The sequence below is a fragment of the Convolutriloba macropyga genome, chromosome 1 (genome assembly GCF_964194025.1).
Source record: "Convolutriloba macropyga chromosome 1, txConMacr16.3, whole genome shotgun sequence".
In the NCBI taxonomy this organism is placed as follows: Eukaryota; Metazoa; Xenacoelomorpha; order Acoela; family Convolutidae; genus Convolutriloba; species Convolutriloba macropyga.
The window spans coordinates 18,354,653-18,374,427 of NC_134468.1; the positions used below are offsets into that span (position 1 = coordinate 18,354,653).

General features: G+C 32.4%; 1 protein-coding gene across 4 annotated transcripts in view; it reads left to right on the plus strand.

Annotated features, from left to right (window-relative positions):
- Window positions 1-19,775, plus strand: part of LOC142335992 (potassium channel subfamily T member 2-like) — a 70,093-nt gene that overhangs the window by 39,434 nt on the left and 10,884 nt on the right. For 3 of the 4 annotated variants that reach the window (XM_075384441.1, XM_075384460.1, XM_075384434.1), the window contains 6 exons: window positions 1,042-1,259; window positions 2,151-2,300; window positions 2,617-2,870; window positions 3,240-3,299; window positions 3,730-3,747; window positions 3,980-4,040. In XM_075384441.1, coding sequence (XP_075240556.1) covers window positions 1,042-1,259; window positions 2,151-2,300; window positions 2,617-2,870; window positions 3,240-3,299; window positions 3,730-3,747; window positions 3,980-4,040 — 761 coding nt within the window. The remainder of the gene's footprint in view (window positions 1-1,041; window positions 1,260-2,150; window positions 2,301-2,616; window positions 2,871-3,239; window positions 3,300-3,729; window positions 3,748-3,979; window positions 4,041-19,775) is intronic. The other variant, XM_075384451.1, reaches the window with a different exon arrangement.

Below are 19,775 nucleotides of genomic sequence, written 5' to 3' on the forward strand. Positions count from 1 at the left end.
TGCTATTACAATAAGATTTCAATAGTCATAAATCGCTAAAGTGATTACGTCATCTCATTTTTAAGCGTTGAGCTTCCATTACCTTTTTAAAGGTCATTTTGGTCCAAATGTTTGCCTGAGAGTGGCTTTCGTGCAGATCACTTTTGAGACGCTACTTATGATGTTAAAAGCTACCACCCCAAAATTAAGAATATAAAAATGCTTGTTGTTATTGTTTATAAACGACCCAGGTGTATGCACTTAAGGGAATTTTATGGAAGGACTTCGAGTTACTTCGAGTTTAAGTAATATAGACATTACTAACAAAATTTGGTGCAATCTGAAATTTGTCCCCCTATGCCCGGCAGATGATTACACCATTATTAATTATTGTTTTTACAACTTTAATTTTATTATGGTATATAACTTTAAAGTGCAAAAAACTTTAAAGTGTAAAAAAGTTTAAGTGCAGTTCAGTGCATTTTGAGAGCAATATGTCTAAACAATTCAAATTTCAGTTGAATTCCATTAGTTTTTTTTACCAGAACTCTTTTAGAGTGCAGTGTTATAACTGCTAGACCTAACTCTCATTATTTCTAAGGTGATTGATGAAATGTGCAAATGGATTAACTATGAATCAAAGACTACACGGGTAACAAAATCTAGGATGAGGTCCTTGTTCCAAATTGCTCGCGATCAAACGTATCCAGACAAAAATCGGTGATCGGAAGATGCCTTTAGTTATGATCAGCAAATGAGACGACTTTTCACTATGGTCCGCGCTCGTCCTCGACTGTTCAACTAGCACCATCCACCGTTTACTTATCAGTAGTTCTCCGATCATTACGCGGGATCATTAACAAACAGTATTTCATAGAGAAAGAATAAGTTTTTTTTTACTATATAACTCCCATTATGGAATATTTAATGTAATGGAGAGTGTTTATGCGTTATATGACCACGGAGATAAGAGGGCTTTAATTGGAGAAAATCAGAAAAAATAAACAGGTCTGTAATCATCATAACTGTTACATGCCAATCAATTATAGTATTTTTGCGTAGGACGAGGCGACCATTCTGCGTGCGTGGAGTATCAATGACTTCGCCTCCCATTGTGCCTTGTACGTCCAGATCCTGACTCCTGAGAGCAAAGTGCATGTGCAGTTCGCAGACTACGTCATCTGTGAGGAGGAACTCAAGTATGCATTGATGGCCAGCAATTGCATCTGTCCAGCCATGTCCACATACATATCTCTACTTGTTCACACTCTTGAGGGAAGGTAAGTTACAGGCAGACATGAAAAACAGAACTACTTATCCTCTCACCTCACCCCTATGGAATAGGAAAATTCGTCCGTTTAGAACCATCGAAACTGTGGAGATTGTTTTGAGCGGTATTTGTGCGGAGAAATTATTAGAGTCCTTAATCTTTTTCCACCATTCTTAGGCGCTTTTTGAATTCAGTAAACAAAACTTTTTGATTGTTTACAAATGCAGACACTAACAAAGTGGGCTCTTTATTTCTCTAAACTAAATTTCATAAACCTTGAACGGTTATATTCTCATAAAATATCAAAAACGCTGATTCCATGAAAAAAAAATATGCGCGCTTAACGGTGACAATTTATTATCTGTAGTCAAACCAAATTATGGCATTGTTTATGAAATTAAATCAACTATTTGGTTGTAATGACGAATGCCAATTTGGATCACGGAGCTGGGGGGGGGGGGGGGTGTTAACCGACCATCTAACTGTACACCAATTTTAATGATGGTACGAAGTAGTGATCTTTCGACCAATCAGAATTTAACTGTCGGCTGACTTCCTTGTCGGTTAAAACACCTTTTGGCCAATAATCTCACTACCGATCGTCAAACTGTGATGCTGTTCTCGGCCATTGGTCGCTTTCTAGCTTGATCCGAACTTCGGATCTTTTCCATTTGAGCCCACCGTACGTTATACACATCTCCTCCGCGTTCCTTATGCAACCTCCCTTCCCGTTAAAGAGCACGTGATACTACATAGTAAATCATGTAAAAATATGGCACGTGCGCTTGGGGGTGCAGATAATATGGACCCAATATACTGGTGGAGGAAGGGAACAAACGGAAAATATCCCAAATTTCAATAGATTTCGATGATAATGTGACTATGAGTAATAATGACATAGGGACGTGAGTAAGGCTAAGCAGGAGTGGGAGAGACTGTTCGGGAGGAGCACAGCCCAGGAAATCTACGACAAGAGAGTGGAACAGAGCAAGTTCTTCTGTGAATTCATCAACCAAACATTCACATACGCAGCCATGATGTCACACAGAAAGTACATACATACTCACACCATTTCTATTCATTAGACCTTACACCGTATGTCCTAAACCCAACTTGTCAAACTAAAAGCTGTCAAAATAATTTCGTTTTTCTGACAAAATCATTGCGCGCAGTCTCAATACATGTTCAAAAAATTGAGGATTTTGTTTATGATTTTGATTTGAAAACATTCTCATAACCGTATAATTGTTTCAACTGATTACTTATATATTGCTCTAACTCGAAATTCAATGTTCGTTTTTATGGTAACGGTACCGAGTCAATTTAACTGAAGCTTCAGTGCTAAATTTAAGCTAATTTCAATTTAGGTACGGCTGCATGCTGATTGGGGTGAGGCCACACGGGAAGAAGATAGTGCTGAACCCTGGACCAAAGTACATTCTGAGGGGAGAGGACACCTGCTACTTCTTCAGCATTACGGGGGAGGAGGAGACCAATATCATCGACGAGGCATCAGGGGGAGTCCCTGCAGGTGCGGGGGGTCGATCCACCAGGGCAACGGAGGGAGGCAAAAGCTCTGATACTCGCAAGAACCTCTCTCTCATCAAGGAAATGCAGCGCAGTTAGTTGATACTTATTAGGTACACTCTAATGCTTTATTGTATGATTATAGAATGCTTGTATTTGCTATATCGGTTGGAAAATTCAGCCATTTCCAGACAAACACTATGTGTATCGCACAATAATAATATACGTAAATGTAGTAGGCACCCAGGAAAAGATCTGCACCAAAATTAATTGCAAAGTAATCAAAATATTTGTGAATAAAATCGAGAAAAAGTTAAGTATTGAAATTAGAGCTTTTACCTATCGTCTTGCGAGTTTATAACTGAATTTAATTTTTCGATGATCTTGTTTTAAAAACGTTCTAAACAGCCAAAAAGGTTTGCATTTAAATCTGACGTCACTAATAATGTTTTGTTCATTGCAGAGAGTAACAAGTCGAGCCTGAGATCGCAGACTGACAGTGGCATATCTGAGGAGACATCAGGTAATCATACACACTAGTTAGATACTACTTATCAACATTGATCGAACTGTTTCATTTCTCTGGTAGAACATCTCATTAACATCAATAAACGATATTTTACATCATTGCAATTGGCGGGGAAGGAGGGACGGAAGCATATTCAATTTTCTCACAATTCAGAATTTGGGCTTCAGTTTTTCTAGGTGACACTGGTGTGATAAGAAAAAACTTTTTCTCTTTCAACTTTTCACTTCATTTATCCATGAGTAAATTATTGGGAGCGTTGAATTGATGAAAACGTTTACAGGCGTAAGGTACCTACCTCTTTTTATAATTGTTCTTATAATGCGAAACAATAGGAAAACAGGTTTGTGCTGCGTCATTTTGACCATATTTTCTCAAAATTTGATTTCATCAAAACTGAGCGGAAGAGTTAGAGACTTTGTTTCAGAGATTTCAAAGTTTGTTGGTAAGTAATCCGCTTTTGCTTCTGTTGCTTTTATGTTAGGTTAAGTGATGCCTTTTCGTTTGCACTTTTAGTTCAGCTGCAATTGCTTGCGTGCAGCGGCCCCAAATTTTTGTTCTAAGAAATTTGCCAGAACGTGCAGTTAATTTGCGCACTTCAGGGCTAATGAGAAAGGTTGGCATGCTATACAAATCCTGGTTAATTAGAGTGGTTTATAAGATAAGATCATTTTCAGATGTGGTGAAAGCTGTCCTGGACCACGATGACAAACAGTTTATTGACAAAATGAAAGACGAGTAAGTAACACTCAAAATGATCCTACTTTATATATCCCTCCAATATATCATTTCAAGCACAAAACGATTCCATTGATCATTCGGCACAACCTTCAGTAAATAGTCGCAACTTGAACAGAAAATTACGTATTTTGCATTTTTTGTGCTTCGGTGAATCAGTCATCAATAAAAAAATCTTTTCGCTGAAAACTAGTGAAAGCAACTTATAACAAAAAATTGTGGAAACAAATGCGTTTAAATAGTTTCATTTTTTCAGCTTTTGAGAATGCTTAAATTGGAAACTAAAACATTTTGAGTTGTTTAACGCGTATTGAGAAATTTCGATAACGAAATTGTAACTTTACGCCTCTGATCCCCTTTTTGTATCTTCAAATTTAACTTATTAATGTTAAATTAACTTGTTGACGTTTATTTAAAAATAAATCAGGATTTTCGCTGAAAATAAGACATAACAAAAAAATCGGCAGTGAATTTAAACAAATCACTGACACAGCTCAAAAAGTGCAATGACTCAAAATTCCACCAACCAGAATGCATTTTCGAGAAAAGCAAAACAAATAAAAAATTTTGGAAAAATTCTCCCGAAAAAAAATACGTCAATTAAGTTTAAAAATGTCTCATTAAGTTTTTTAGAATCTCTATAGATATTTGAAACAACACTTTCAAAAAATCTTGAAAGCGAAATAGTCAGAATTAGTCAGTCACTCAATTAGGATAATAAAGGAGCAAAAACGTAAATGAACATTAAGAAACAAATACATAAAGAAACATGAAACGTAAAAAGTATACTTTCCCTTATTTAAATTTATTTAATATATTTAAAATTTTATGAAAACGCATATTGGCCAAGAAACAAAACATGAGTTACGAAACGACATCAATGAAAAAATAGTTTTGAATTACAAGAAATTGGATGGAACCTTTCAATGATGAGAATAAATTACAAGCTTACGAAAAGAACAAAAACTGAAAAGTATAAAAAACGTTTGAGAACGAACATTATCGAACTTTGATACTATTTGCTATAAACTGAGGGCATTGAGTAACATCATTTATTCAATCCTCATTAGAAGCCTATGAGACCAGTCAGCATTTTACGACTACATGAAAAATTAAAAAATGCTAAAATATCCAAAAAAAATTTAAGCGAGAAAGGTCTCGAAGCCAATGACAAAATTTAGTAAATGTTTTTCTAATCTCATATAAATTTTTAACAGCAATGGGGTTCTTCTTTTTTTAGCAATATGACTTCCAAAAATCAACAAGTGTGAACAAATATACTAAAACCACAGATTTTTGAGAAAACCCGTTATATCAACAACGTTAAATTCAATAACTTTCAACGGAAGACAAAAAAGAAGCCACATTATGCCTTAATGAAAAGGCAAAGATGTTTGTCAATCATAAGTCATCAAAAGAACATCACAATAAGTCTTATGATTATGAAAACAACAACAAATACAAGCAAAAACCAAAAATTTAGAACAAAAGTGCAAGAAAGTGTCGAAGCCATTTAAACCATAAGCGTTTCTCTGGAAACTTTATCTTTGATCCATTGGACGTCTTCTATAAGTTAATGGGAACTATCAGTATTAGGATAATGAGATAAGATTTCAAAAGGACCAAAATTACAAAAAAAAATCCGAAAATTTTGTTCGAAATTATGAAAACTCGTGACATCCAAGTCATAAATTCATAAATTAGCAGATTAAACCTCTTACCAGATTATTTCAATTGCAATTAAAAAGGATGGGGGTCCTGTCATTACAGAGACTGACTTAGAGTTCATGAAAATAAGTTTGTCTTAACAGCCATTAAATTCAATAGCTCTCAACTGAAGTCAATAAATACGCAAAGTTATGCCTCAATAGGGATATAAGGATGTTTGTCATTCTTATTTCATCAAAAGAACATCACAATAAGTCTTATGATTAGGACAACAACAACAAACATGCAAAAACCAAAAATTCAGAAGAAAAGTGCAAGAGGAAAGTGTCAAAGCCATTTAAACCATAAACGTTTCTCTGAAAAATTTATCTATGATCCATTGGACGTCTTTTTAAGCCAATGGGAACTAACAATATTTGTAATATTCGGATAATGAGATAAGATTTCAAAAGAACCAAAATTACAAAAAAAATCTGAAATTATTTTTTTGACATTGTGAAAAACTCGTGGCATCGAAGTCATAAAACCATTAGATAGCAGAAAAACCGCTAACCAGATTATTTCAATTGCAATTAAAATGATGAGGTCCTGTCATTACTGAGAATGACTTACAGTTCATGAAAATAAGTCTGATAATGCTTAGTGTCCAAAAAAGATTTTTTTTAATGTCTTAACAGCCATTAAATTCAATAGCTCTCAACGGAAGTCAATAAATACGCAAAGTTATGCCTCAATAAGGATATAAGGATGTTTGTCATTCTTTTTTCATCAAACGAACATCACAATAAGTCTTATGATTATGAAAACAACAACAAATTTGAGCAAAAACCAAAAATTCAGAAGAAAAGTGCAAGAGGAAAGTGTCAAAGCCATTTAAACCATAAGCGTTTCTCTGAAAACTGTATCTATGATCCATTGGACGTCTTTTTAAGCCAATGGGAACTAACAATATTCGTAATATTCGGATAATGAGATAAGATTTCAAAAGGACCAAAATTACAAAAAAAATCTGAAATTTTTTTTGACATTGAAAACTCGTGGCATCGAACTCATAAAACCATTAGATAGCAGAAAAACCGCTAACCAGATTATTTCAATTGCAATTAAAAGGACGAGGTCCTGTCATTACTGAGAATGACTTACAGTTCATGAAAATAAGTCTGATAATGCTTAGTGTCCAAAAAGATTTTTTAATGTCTTAACAGCCATTAAATTCAATAGCTCTCAACGGAAGTCAATAAATACGCAAAGTTATGCCTCAATAAGGATATAAGGATGTTTGTCATTCTTTTTTCATCAAACGAACATCACAATAAGTCTTATGATTAAGAAAACAACAAATTTGAGCAAAAACCAAAAATTCAGAAGGAAAGTGCAAGAGGAAAGTGTCAAAGCCATTTAAACCATAAGCATTTCTCTGAAAACTGTATCTATGATCCATTGGACGTCTTTTTAAGCCAATGGGAACTAACAATATTCGTAATATTCGGATAATGAGATAAGATTTCAAAAGGACCAAAATTACAAAAAAAAATCTGAAATTTTTTTTTGACATTGAAAACTCGTGGCATCGAACTCATAAAACCATTAGATAGCAGAAAAACCGCTAACCAGATTATTTCAATTGCAATTAAAAGGATGAGGTCCTGTCATTACTGAGAATGACTTACAGTTTATGAAAATAAGTCTGATAATGCTTAGTGTCCAAAAAAGATTTTTTAATGTCTTAACAGCCATTAAATTCAATAGCTCTCAACGGAAGTCAATAAATACGCAAAGCTATGCCTCAATAAGGATATAAGGATGTTTGTCATTCTTTTTTCATCAAACGAACATCACAATAAGTCTTATGATTATGAAAACAACAACAAATTTGAGCAAAAACCAAAAATTCAGAAGAAAAGTGCAAGAGGAAAGTGTCAAAGCCATTTAAACCATAAGCGTTTCTCTGAAAACTGTATCTATGATCCTTTGGACGTCTTTTTAAGCCAATGGGAACTAACAATATTCGTAATATTCGGATAATGAGATAAGATTTCAAAAGGACTAAAATTACAAAAAAAAATCTGAAATTTTTTTTTGACATTGAAAACTCGTGGCATCGAACTCATAAAACCATTAGATAGCAGAAAAACCGCTAACCAGATTATTTCAATTGCAATTAAAAGGATGATGTCCTGTCATTACTGAGAATGACTTACAGTTCATGCAAATAAGTCTGATAAAGCTTAGTGTCCAAAAAAGATTTTTTTTTATATTCTTAACAGCCATTAAATTCAATAGCTCTCAACGGAAGTCAATAAATACGCAAAGTTATGCCTCAATAAGGATATAAGGATGTTTGTCATTCTTTTTTCATCAAACGTACATCACAATAAGTCTTATGATTATGAAAACAACAACAAATTTGAGCAAAAACAAAAAAATTCAGAAGAAAAGTGCAAGAGGAAAGTGTCAAAGCCATTTAAACCATAAGCGTTTCTCTAAAAACTGTATCTATGATCCATTGGACGTCTTTTTAAGCCAATGGGAACTAACAATATTCGTAATATTCGGATAATGAGATAAGATTTCAAAAGGACCAAAATTACAAAAAAAATCTGAAATTTTTTTTGACATTGAAAACTCGTGGCACCGAACTCATAAAACCATTAGATAGCAGAAAAACCGCTAACCAGATTATTTCAATTGCAATTGAAAGGATGATGTCCTGTCATTACTGAGAATGACTTACAGTTCATGCAAATACGTCTGATAATGCTTAGTGTCCAAAAAAGATTTTTTAATGTCTTAACAGCCATTAAACTCAATAGCTCTCAACGGAAGTCAATAAATACGCAAAGTTATGCCTCCATAAGGAGATAAGGATGTTTATTCTAAAGCCATCAATAGGACATCACAATTGGTCTTATGGTTATGAAAACAAGAACAAAAGCATGCAAAAACCAAAAATTCAGTAGAAAAGTGCAAGAAAACCCCCATTTAAACCATAAATTTTTGTCTGAAAACTTTACTTATCACCCATTGAACGCCGTCTCTAGGCCACTTAGAATTATCATTATTAGGATAATGTGATAAAATTTCAAAGTGAAAGAAAATTGCAAAAAATGTCCAAAATTTAAAAATATGAAAATTCGTGGCATCGAAGTCATAAAACCAATAGTTAGAAGATAAAACCACTAGCCAGATTCATTTAAGTTGCAGCAGAAAAGATGGAGGGCCTGTCATTAAAGAGACTGACCTACAGTTCACGAAAAAAGTTTAAGATTGGTTTATGTCCGAAAAAAAATTCTAAAAAATATGGTTAATGTCCGAAAAAAAATTCTAAAAAAATATTTTAAGTCTTTACAGCAATTAAATTCAATAACTCTCAACGGAAGTCAATAAATACGCAAAATTATTCCTCAATAATGATATAAGGATGTTTGTCATTCTTATTTCATCAAAAGAACATCACAATAAGTCTTATGATTATGAAAACAACAACAAATACATGCAAAAACCAAAAATTCAGAAGAAAAGTGCAAGAGGAAAGTGTCAAAGCCATTTAAACCATAAGCGTTTCTCTGAAAACTTTATCTATGATACATTGAACGTCTTTTGAAGCCAATGGAAACTAACAATATTTGTAATATTTGGATAATGAGATTTCAAAAGGACCAAAATTACAAAAAAAATCTGAATTTTTTTTGACATTATGAAAACTCGTGGCATCGAACTCATAAAACCATTAGATAGCAGAAAAACCGCTAACCAGATTATTTCAATTGCAATTAAAAGGATCATGTCCTGTCATTACTGAGAATGACTTACAGTTCATGCAAATAAGTCTGATAAAGCTTAGTGTCCAAAAAAGATTTTTTTTTAAATTCTTAACAGCCATTAAATTCAATAGCTCTCAACGGAAGTCAATAAATACGCAAAATTATGCCTCAATAAGGATATAAGGATGTTTGTCATTCTTTTTTCATCAAACGAACATCACAATAAGTCTTATGATTATGAAAACAACAACAAATTTGAGCAAAAACCAAAAATTCAGAAGAAAAGTGCAAGAGGAAAGTGTCAAAGCCATTTAAACCATAAGCGTTTCTCTAAAAACTGTATCTATGATCCATTGGACGTCTTTTTAAGCCAATGGGAACTAACAATATTCGTAATATTCGGATAATGAGATAAAATTTCAAAAGGACCAAAATTACAAAAAAAATCTGAAATTTTTTTTTGACATTGAAAACTCGTGGCACCGAACTCATAAAACCATTAGATAGCAGAAAAACCGCTAACCAGATTATTTCAATTGCAATTAAAAGGATGATGTCCTGTCATTACTGAGAATGACTTACAGTTCATGCAAATACGTCTGATAATGCTTAGTGTCCAAAAAAGATTTTTTTTAAATGTCTTAACAGCCATTAAACTCAATAGCTCTCAACGAAAGTCAATAAATACGCAAAGTTATGCCTCCATAAGGAGATAAGGATGTTTGTTATTCTAAAGCCATCAATAGGACATCACAATTGGTCTTATGGTTATAAAAACAAGAACAAAAGCATGCAAAAACCAAAAATTCAGTAGAAAAGTGCAAGAAAACCCCCATTTAAACCATAAATTTTTGTCTGAAAACTTTACTTATCACCCATTGAACGCCGTCTCTAGGCCACTTAGAACTATCATTATTAGGATAATGTGGTAAAATTTCAAAGTGAAAGAAATTTGCAAAAAATGTCCAAAATTTAAAAAAAATTATGAAAATTCGTGGCATCGAAGTCATAAAACCAATAGTTAGAAGATAAAACCACTAGCCAGATTCATTTAAGTTGCAGCAGAAAAGATGGAGGGTCTGTCATTAAAGAGACTGACCTACAGTTCACGAAAAAAGTTTAAGATTGGTTTATGTCCGAAAAAAATTCTAAAAAATATGGTTAATGTCCGAAAAAAAATTCTAAAAAATTTTTTTAAGTCTTAACAGCAATTAAATTCAATAGCTCTCAACGGAAGTCAATAAATACGCAAAATTATGCTTCAATAATGATATAAGGATGTTTGTCATTCTTATTTCATCAAAAGAACATCACAATAAGTCTTATGATTAGGACAACAACAACAAACATGCAAAAACCAAAAATTCAGAAGAAAAGTGCAAGAGGAAAGTGTCAAAGCCATTTAAACCATAAGCGTTTCTCTGAAAACTTTATCTATGATACATTGAACGTCTTTTGAAGCCAATGGAAACTAACAATATTTGTAATATTTGGATAATGAGATTTCAAAAGGACCAAAATTACAAAAAAAATCTGAATTTTTTTTGACATTATGAAAACTCGTGGCATCGAACTCATAAAACCATTAGATAGCAGAAAAACCGCTAACCAGATTATTTCAATTGCAATTAAAAGGATCATGTCCTGTCATTACTGAGAATGACTTACAGTTCATGCAAATAAGTCTGATAAAGCTTAGTGTCCAAAAAAGATTTTTTTTTAAATTCTTAACAGCCATTAAATTCAATAGCTCTCAACGGAAGTCAATAAATACGCAAAATTATGCCTCAATAAGGATATAAGGATGTTTGTCATTCTTATTTCATCAAAAGAACATCACAATAAGTCTTATGATTATGAAAACAACAACAAATACATGCAAAAACCAAAAATTCAGAAGAAAAGTGCAAGAGGAAAGTGTCAAAGCCATTTAAACCATAAGCGTTTCTCTGAAAACTTTATCTATGATACATTGAACGTCTTTTGAAGCCAATGGAAACTAACAATATTTGTAATATTTGGATAATGAGATTTCAAAAGGACCAAAATTACAAAAAAAATCTGAATTTTTTTTGACATTATGAAAACTCGTGGCATCGAACTCATAAAACCATTAGATAGCAGAAAAACCGCTAACCAGATTATTTCAATTGCAATTAAAAGGATCATGTCCTGTCATTACTGAGAATGACTTACAGTTCATGCAAATAAGTCTGATAAAGCTTAGTGTCCAAAAAAGATTTTTTTTAAATTCTTAACAGCCATTAAATTCAATAGCTCTCAACGGAAGTCAATAAATACGCAAAATTATGCCTCAATAAGGATATAAGGATGTTTGTCATTCTTATTTCATCAAACGAACATCACAATAAGTCTTATGATTATGAAAACAACAACAAATTTGAGCAAAAACCAAAAATTCAGAAGAAAAGTGCAAGAGGAAAGTGTCAAAGCCATTTAAACCATAAGCGTTTCTCTAAAAACTGTATCTATGATCCATTGGACGTCTTTTTAAGCCAATGGGAACTAACAATATTCGTAATATTCGGATAATGAGATAAAATTTCAAAAGGACCAAAATTACAAAAAAAATCTGAAATTTTTTTTTGACATTGAAAACTCGTGGCACCGAACTCATAAAACCATTAGATAGCAGAAAAACCGCTAACCAGATTATTTCAATTGCAATTAAAAGGATGATGTCCTGTCATTACTGAGAATGACTTACAGTTCATGCAAATACGTCTGATAATGCTTAGTGTCCAAAAAAGATTTTTTTTAAATGTCTTAACAGCCATTAAACTCAATAGCTCTCAACGAAAGTCAATAAATACGCAAAGTTATGCCTCCATAAGGAGATAAGGATGTTTGTTATTCTAAAGCCATCAATAGGACATCACAATTGGTCTTATGGTTATAAAAACAAGAACAAAAGCATGCAAAAACCAAAAATTCAGTAGAAAAGTGCAAGAAAACCCCCATTTAAACCATAAATTTTTGTCTGAAAACTTTACTTATCACCCATTGAACGCCGTCTCTAGGCCACTTAGAACTATCATTATTAGGATAATGTGGTAAAATTTCAAAGTGAAAGAAATTTGCAAAAAATGTCCAAAATTTAAAAAAAATTATGAAAATTCGTGGCATCGAAGTCATAAAACCAATAGTTAGAAGATAAAACCACTAGCCAGATTCATTTAAGTTGCAGCAGAAAAGATGGAGGGTCTGTCATTAAAGAGACTGACCTACAGTTCACGAAAAAAGTTTAAGATTGGTTTATGTCCGAAAAAAATTCTAAAAAATATGGTTAATGTCCGAAAAAAAATTCTAAAAAATTTTTTTAAGTCTTAACAGCAATTAAATTCAATAGCTCTCAACGGAAGTCAATAAATACGCAAAATTATGCTTCAATAATGATATAAGGATGTTTGTCATTCTTATTTCATCAAAAGAACATCACAATAAGTCTTATGATTATGAAAACAACAACAAATACATGCAAAAACCAAAAATTCAGAAGAAAAGTGCAAGAGGAAAGTGTCAAAGCCATTTAAACCATAAGCGTTTCTCTGAAAACTTTATCTATGATACATTGAACGTCTTTTGAAGCCAATGGGAACTAACAATATTTGTAATTTTTGGATAATGAGATTTCAAAAGGACCAAAATTACAAAAAAAAATCTGAAATTTTTTTTTGACATTATGAAAACTCGTGGCATCGAACTCATAAAACCATTAGATAGCAAAAAAACCGCTAACCAGATTATTTCAACTGCAATAAAAAGGATGATGTCCTGTCATTACTGAGAATGACTTACAGTTCATGAAAAAAAGTCTGATAATGCTTAGTGTCCAAAAAAGATTTTTTTTAAACGTCTTAACAGACATTAAATTCAATAGCTCTCAACGGAAGTCAATAAATACGCAAAGTTATGCCTCCACAAGGAGATAAGGATGTTTTTTATTCCAATGCCATCAATAGGACATCACAATTGGTCTTATGATTATGAAAACAAGAACAAAAGCATGTAAAAACCAAAAATTCAGTAGAAAAGTGCAAGAAAACCACCATTTAAACCATAAATTTTTGTCTGAAAACTGTACTTATGACCCATTTAACGCCGTCTCTAGGCCACTTAGAACTATCAACATTAGGATAATGTGATAAAATTTCAAAGTAAAAGAAAATTGCAAAAAATGTCCAAAATTAAAAAAAAAATTATGAAAATTCGTGGCATCGAAGTCATAAAACAGATAGTTAGAAGATAAAACCACTAGCCAGATTCATTGAAGTTGCAGCAGAAAAGATGGAGGTCCTGTAATTAAAGAGACTGACCTACAGTTCACGAAAAAAGTTTAAGATTGGTTACTGTCCGAAAAAAAATTCTAAAAAAATATGGTTAATGTCCGAAAAAAAATTCTAAAAAAAAGTTTTTCAAGTCTTAACAGCCATTAAATTCAAGATCTTTCAACGCAAGTAAAAAAATAACTACAGTATGCCTCAATGGGAAGACATGGATGTTTGTCATCAATATGTTGTCAATAAGACATCACAATAAGTCTTATGATAATAAAAACAACAACAAATACATGCAAAAACCAAAAATTCAGAAGAAAAGTGCAAGAGGAAAGTGCCAAAGCCATTTAAACCATAGGCGTTTCTCTGAAAACTTTATCTATGATCCATTGGACGTCTTTTTAAGCCAATGGAAACTAACAATATTTGTAATATTCGGAAAATGATATAAGATTTCAAAAGGACCAAAATTACAAAAAAAATCTGAAAAATTTTTTGACATTATGAAAACTCGTGGCATCGAACTCATAAAACCATTAGATAGCAGAAAAACCGCAAACCAGATTATTTCAATTGTAATAAAAAGGATGATGTCCTGTCATTAATGAGAATGACTTACAGTTCATGAAAATAAGTCTGATAAAGCTTAGTGTCCGAAAAAGATTTTTTTTAAATGTCTTAACAGCCATTAAATTCAATAGCTCTCAACGGAAGTCAATAAATACGCAAAATTATGCCTCCATAAGGAGAGAAGGATTTTTGTTATTCTAATGCCATCAATAGGACATCACAACTGGTCTTATGGTTATGAAAACAAGAACAAAAGCATGCAAAAACCAAAAATTCAGTAGAAAAGTGAAAGAAAACCCCCATTTAAACCATAAATTTTTGTCTGAAAACTTTACTTATCACCCATTGAACGCCGTCTCTAGGCCACTTAGAACTATCAATATTAGGATAATGTGATAAAATTTCAAAGTGAAAGAAAATTGCAAATAATGTCCAAAATTTAAAAAAATATATGAAAATTCCTGGCATCGAAGTCATAAAACCAATAGTTAGAAGATAAAACCACTAGCCAGATTCATTTAAGTTGCAGCAGAAAAGATGGAGGTCCTGTAATTAAAGAGACTGACCTACAGTTCGCGAAAAAAGTTTAAGATTGGTTAATGTCCGAAAAAAAATTCTAAAAAAATGTGGTTAATGTCCGAAAAAAAAATTCTAAAAAATATTTTAAGTCTTAACAGCCATCAAATTCAAGATCTTTCAACAGAAGTAAAAAAATAACTACAGTATGCCTCAATGGGAAGACATGGATGTTTGTCATCAATATGTTGTCAATAAGACATCACAATAAGTCTTAGGATAATGAAAACAACAACAGACACATGCAAAAACCAAAAATTCAGAAGAAAAGTGCAAGAGGAAAGTGTCAAAGCCATTTAAACCATTAGCGTTTCTCTGAAAACTTTATCTATGATCCATTGGACGTCTTTTTTAAGCCAATGCGAACTAACAATATTAGTAATATTCGGATAATGATATAAGATTTCAAAAGGACCAAAATTACAAAAAAAAATCTGAAATTTTTTTTGACATTGAAAACTCGTGGCATCGACTCATAAAACCATTAGATAGCAGAAAAACTGCTAACCAGATTATTTAAATTGCAATTAAAAGGATGAGGTCCTGTCATTACTGAGACTGACTTACAGTTCATGAAAATAAGTCTCATAAAGCTTAGTGTCCAAAAAAGATTTTAAATGTCTTAACAGCCATTAAATTCAATAGCTCTCAACGGAAGTCAATAAATACGCAAAGTTATGCCTCCATAAGGAGATAAGGATGTTTGTTATTCTAATACCATCAATAGGACATCCCAATTGGTCTTATGGTTATTAAAACAAGAACAAAAGCATGCAAAAACCAAAAATTCAGTAGAAAAGTGCAAGAAAACCCCCATTTAAACCATAAATTTTTGTCTGAAAACTTTACTTATGACCCATTTAACGCCGTCTCTAGGCCACTTAGAACTATCAATATTAGGATAATGTGATAAAATTTCAAAGTGAAACAAAATTGCAAATAATGTCCAAAATTTAAAAAAATATATGAAAATTCCTGGCATCGAAGTCATAAAACAGATAGTTAGAAGATAAAACCACTAGCCAGATTCATTTCAGTTGCAGCAGAAAAGATGGAGGTCCTGTCATTAAAAAGACTGACCTACAGTTCACGAAAAATGTTTAAGATTGGTTAATGTCCGAAAAAAAATTCTAAAAAAATATGGTTTATGTCCGAAAAAAAATTCTAAAAAAAAATTTTTAAGTCTTAACAGCCATTAAATTCAAGATCTTTCAACGGAAGTAAAAAAAATAACTACAGTATGCCTCAATGGGAAGACATGGATGTTTGTCATCAATATGTTGTCAATAAGACATCACAATAAGTCTTATGATAATGAAAACAACAACAAATACATGCAAAAACCAAAAATTCAGAAGAAAAGTGCAAGAGAAAAGTGTCAAAGCCATTTAAACCATTAGCGTTTCTCTGAAAACTTTATCTATGATCCATTGGACGTCTTTTTTAAGCCAATGCGAACTAACAATATTAGTAATATTCGGATAATGATATAAGATTTCAAAAGGACCAAAATTACAAAAAAAAATCTGAAATTTTTTTTGACATTATGAAAACTCGTGGCATCGAACTCATAAAACCATTAGATAGCAGAAAAACCGCAAACCAGATTATTTCAATTGTAATTAAAAGGATGAGGTCCTGTCATTACTGAGACTGACTTACAGTTCATGAAAATAAGTCTGATAAAGCTTAGTGTCCAAAAAAGAATTTTTTTAAATTCTTAAAAGCCATTAAATTCAATAGCTCTCAACGGAAGTCAATAAATACGCAAAGTTATGCCTCCATAAGGAGATAAGGATGTTTGTTCAAAGCTCTATATAGGTTTACCTAATGCACAAAGGAAAGCCGATTGAACTTTTAGTTGGCAGGTCTATGCAATAGGACTCCCAAAGTTTAATAAAATCTCAAAATAAAGTCATTTAAAAATTTCGAAATCTCAGAGTCGAAGACAGAAAAACATGAGCAACGCCTTGAAAACGAATTTTTTGTTGATTGGGTATCATTTTACTGTAAATCAGGTTTGTCATGAATGGAACCTTGATATGAAAATAACAAGTCTAACTGACTAAAAAACAATAATAAATAGAAGTTTTCGAAAAACCACCTCTCAAATTGAATTCGAGTTTTTTTATAGTAAATTTCCTAACGGGACCAGAATTAGCCTTTTTATCGGTCTACTGGTAACAAAAAATTGTTTCCTTTTGTGGCATGAAATGTTATTTTGAAATAATATTTTTGTAGAAATGCCTTAATTTAAACAAAAATTACGCTAAATTGAACAAAATCATGCTAAAAGTGAACAAAATATCACATGTTCACACAAAACTTTAAACCTCGATAACTCCTCGAAAAATACTAAATTCAAAAAAGTCTTTTTAATTTCGAATTCGACGCTGGACGAGCTTTTTAATGATACCACTCACATTTCTCTACTTTGAATATATCGATCGGCCAAAATTGTCTGAACAAAAAAAAACCCATTTGAGAATATCGTTCCTCCCCCCACAAGTGGGGTCGGAACAAGGATTTCATTTGCTGCCAATGTTCAACGGCACCATCCAAACTGTTCCTTGTCTCCAATCCATTTTTCGGACGTATCATTTTCTCGCACTTCATTTGCGTAGCGTTTCAGACCAGGTTAACCAAAAAGCTTGAGATATTCATCATTTCATGGAAGTTCTCCACATTGAACAAAAAATATAGCCACAGGTCAGAAGTTTGACAAATTTACAGATAGAAAATTCTTAAAACCTATCGATGAAACTTAAAGTAATGGCGCTTCACCAGTGAGGCATTAAACAACTATGCGTTACTGATTCGGCAACTTCAAAAATACAGGAAAATTAGTAAATTAAAAAAATAAAATTTGGGGAAATATTGTGCAACAAATGAAATTGTGAAATAATGGGCAAGTGTAGCAAACTTTCAAACTAAATGCAATACTAACCACGTTTATGCTTTAAAGGGCTAATTAAAAAAGTTTAACAAGTTTTAGTTCAAAAATGGAACTCGGGAAATTTTTACATAAAAGAATTTCGTGAATGTTTTCTTTCAATCAATCTTTTCCATGAACTTTTTCCAAACATTAATCAGTGATTGATGAACCACGATATTATCGAGATATTTTTAAGGCTCAACAAGTTGACCTAGTAAAGACTTAAGTATGCAATCCTTTATACTTCTTTGATTTTGTGACGGAGTGAAAGCTCAAAAGAAGTTTATTAGGATGTCAACAGTTTGAGTTGTTTTTTTTCTGTTTGATTTTATCTGGAAGAGCCCAATTATTATGATGAGTTGAATAATTGCTCGAATTGACCCACAATTAATTGAAATTGTGGAATCATAAGATCACGGTAAAACAAATGGAGGTTAAAAATGGTTGTGGTAGAGAACGCAGTTTTTCGGGTGGTAGGGGAACACGCAGTTTTTTCTGGTGGAAGGGGGTAGTTTGGTGACTAGAAATGCCCAATGTTCTGAAACTGAAGTCATTCTTCCAAAACAAATGTCAATGTTCAAATTCAGGGAAAAAAGCCTGAATAACAATACTCCTCTTCGAGTCGTAAAAAGACGCAAGTTTAAAATAATTGCTTCAATTTTCGACCGACAGCAATTTAAAAAAGCAATTTCAATCGCTATTTCAATTAAAAATTTCATACTTTATATATATATATATATATATATATATATATATATATAAAGAAAATTTATCAGGTGATTGATGATGGTTTGTATATTGAGATTCAAATGCAGATATGCTACTTTTGTAGACCAAATTGTTTGGGTTAGCGCGGAATTTGACTCATTCCAAACAATTCCTAGTACTGCTACGATACTTAATTAAGCAAATTACGGAAAAAATTCTCAAATTTAAATCTGGAATATAAATCTTTATTTTATCGATCCTTTCAAAATAAGCTGTTGGGTTTCAGGATCGTTCAAGGTTTTCCCCACCCCCGCTTACCAGTGGTTCACGTCTCCCCTATGCCACATTTTGAAAGAGAACAAAGCCTTGAACACAGTTTTAGTTCAAAAATGGAACTCGGGAAATTTTTACATAAAAGAATTTCGTGAATGTTTTCTTTCAATCAATCTTTTCCATGAATTTTTTCCAAACATTAATCAGTGATTGATGAACCACGATATTATCGAGATATTTTTAACGCTCAACAAGTTGACCTAGTAAAGACTTAAGTATGCAAACCTTTATACTTCTTTGATTTTGTGACGGAGTGAAAGCTCAAAAGAAGTTTATTAGGATGTCAACAGTTTGAGTTGTTTTTTTTTCTGTCTGATTTTATCTGGAAGAGCCCAATTATTATGATGTGAGTTGAATAATTGCTCGAGTTGACCCACAATGAATTGAAATTGTGGAATCATAAGATCACGGTAAAACAAATGGAGGTTAAAAATGGTTGTAGGGGAGAACGCAGTTTTTCGGGTGGTAGGGGAACACGCAGTTTTTTTTTCTGGTGGAAGGGGGTAGTTTGGTGACTACAAATGCCCAATGTTCTGAAACTGAGGTCATTCTTCCAAAACAAATGTCAATGTTCAAATTCAGGGAAAAAAGCCTGAATGCCAATACTCCTCTTCGAGTCGTAAAAAGACGCAAGTTTAAAATAATTGCTTCAATTTTCGACCGACAGTAATTTAAAAAAGCAATTTCAATCGCTTTTTCAATTAACAATTTCACACTTTAAAGAAAATTCATCAGGTGATTGATGATGGTTTGTATATTGAGATTCAAATGCAGATATGCTACTTTTGTAGACCAAATTGTTTGGGTTAGCGCTGACTTTGACTCATTCCAAACAATTCCTAGTACGGCTAAGATACTTAATTAAGCAAAATACTGAAAAATT